This window comes from Poecilia latipinna, unplaced genomic scaffold (assembly GCF_001443285.1).
Source record: "Poecilia latipinna isolate Pla-1442-1.1 unplaced genomic scaffold, P_latipinna-1.0 Scaffold7269, whole genome shotgun sequence".
Taxonomy (NCBI): Eukaryota; Metazoa; Chordata; class Actinopteri; order Cyprinodontiformes; family Poeciliidae; genus Poecilia; species Poecilia latipinna.
The window spans coordinates 1-2,090 of NW_015119885.1; the positions used below are offsets into that span (position 1 = coordinate 1).

The window sequence follows — 2,090 nt, forward strand, 5'->3', positions numbered from 1 at the left end:
AGGACTGATCCTTCTAATGATTTGCTTTATGGGTGAGAAAAGTTTTAAGGAACATTTAGTAGATTTTTGTGCAACTTTTCTCTAAGAGAAACTCAGTTTTCTGACTGTCTTACTCACAGGTGTTGATGGTCAGACTCTGACTGAATCTGATTCAGTGGTTAAAAGACCAGGAGAATCCCACAAGCTGACATGTACAGCTTCAGGATTCACATTCAACAGCTATGAGATGGACTGGATCAGACAGGCTCCTGGGAAAGGACTGGAGTGGCTTGCTTATATCAGTAGTGGTGGTGGCAGCAGATACTACTCTCAATCAGTTCGAGGCCGGTTCACCATCTCCAGAGACAACAACAAACAGCAGCTGTATTTGCAGATGAACAGCCTGACAACAGAAGATTCTGCTGTTTATTTCTGCGCTCGAGAGGCACAGTGACTGAAGTTGGTTCAACAGCTGTACAAAAACCTCAAGTGCCTTCAAAGTTATCTGAATGGAGCTTTTCAATCTCTTCCTGTGTAAGACTGTAAATGTGATTCTGTCTCAGATACAGTGAACAATCTGACTCTGAGACAAATAGAAGAATAAGCATAATAAGCATCATGTTTGATCATACCTGGCTGTTCAGCCATCAGCAATGTAACTAATAAAGTCAAGAAAAATCACTTTATTTATCTATATTGTATGTGTGGTAGTCTTTATTTTCATATGTGTCTTACATCCTTTTACAGGTGCACAGCCAACATAGGCTTACAAGACACAATAAAACAGACAGAAATAAATATTCTTCAAAACAAAAAGCATCCTGTTTCTAAATTGCCAGGCCTTCAAAATAAACTGTGCTATCTGAAACAACAAATATTTATATGTCTATTCTCATCCGTTAAATAAAATAAATCTGGATAAACATCAAGTACATTAGTAAATAAATCATTTCTTAATGTCAAGTATAAGGGACAATAAAACAAAAATTGCACTTCACTCTCAGTTTCCTCCAAATCACACAAAGAACATCTTTGGTTCTTCCTCTGGAACTAAATGAAAACGTCCAGCTTCCAAAAGCCAAAGGCAAAGTGCCAGATCTGAACTGGGCGCACATGGACCGTCGTTTTTTTTGACAAGTTTCATGATACATATGGCTGAAGATCATCGGCATCCTTTAGTAAAATATAAGGATCATTTTGGTTTATGTAAGATATCAACTGCCTACTTACGTTTATAAACTTCAAAATAAAACTGTTTAAGCTATTGAATATTACATCTTAATTTATTCCTAAAAATTTACTAAAAATCTGCCTCCTCAGTTTTCTCCTCTATTTGTCTGGCCCAAGTACTTTATGAAATCCCAAAGAAAAATATGTTTTGTTAATCTATGGTCTGGCATATTGATAAATCTATTCCATAATGTGACCATGTCTGCGATAATGTGGTCAGATTGTGAGACAATTCATGTCAACAAATACTTTATACTATTGTAAAAATGTTTGAGCACAAGCAGCTTCTGGTTCATCATATAAATTTATCAGACAACAAAATGGCTCATTAGACATAACATGCAAAAGAGTCACCACCAGGGGTCCTCAGAACACTAATATTAACAAGATTTAAACATTTTTAATTTTTAAGTTTAATACATAGCTACTCACTATAATTTATTTCAACATGTTTGCTTTAATCTTTAATCTGCCATGTTATTGATTTTGTAAAGTTTGGGAATAAGCATTAATAAAAACAGAAAAAAAAAAAAAAAAAAAAAACTTTAAATGACACAATCATTAGTCTGTGAAAAATAAATAAATAAATAAACATATTTTCTGTATTCACCCAACCAAGACATTTTCTGCTTGGTTTTATGTAACATTCTGCAGGAGTCAGACAGATGCTGACTCTAGATCAATAGTTTTTTTTCATTACCTTAGCATTTCTCTAAGTGCCTCGTTTCTTCCTGTGAGGAGGAGTTAATGTAAAGCTCAGCTGTATTTATGCAGGTTCCTACAGAGAACAGAGACACTGAGGTTAACATGATGGACTACATGACAGTGCTGCTGTTTTTAACTGTCTTTTGGACAGGTGATGATTTACCCTGAATTTATTT

At 34.9% G+C, this 2,090-nt stretch overlaps 1 gene segment (V, D, J or C); it reads left to right on the forward strand.

Moving 5' to 3' along the window:
* The first annotated feature begins 6 nt into the window (after window positions 1-6).
* Window positions 7-433, forward strand: LOC106944184 (Ig heavy chain V-III region 23-like). The segment is given in 2 exon segments: window positions 7-32; window positions 120-433. Coding segments are annotated over 2 exon segments (330 nt in total).
* Window positions 434-2,090: the final 1,657 nt, after the last annotated feature.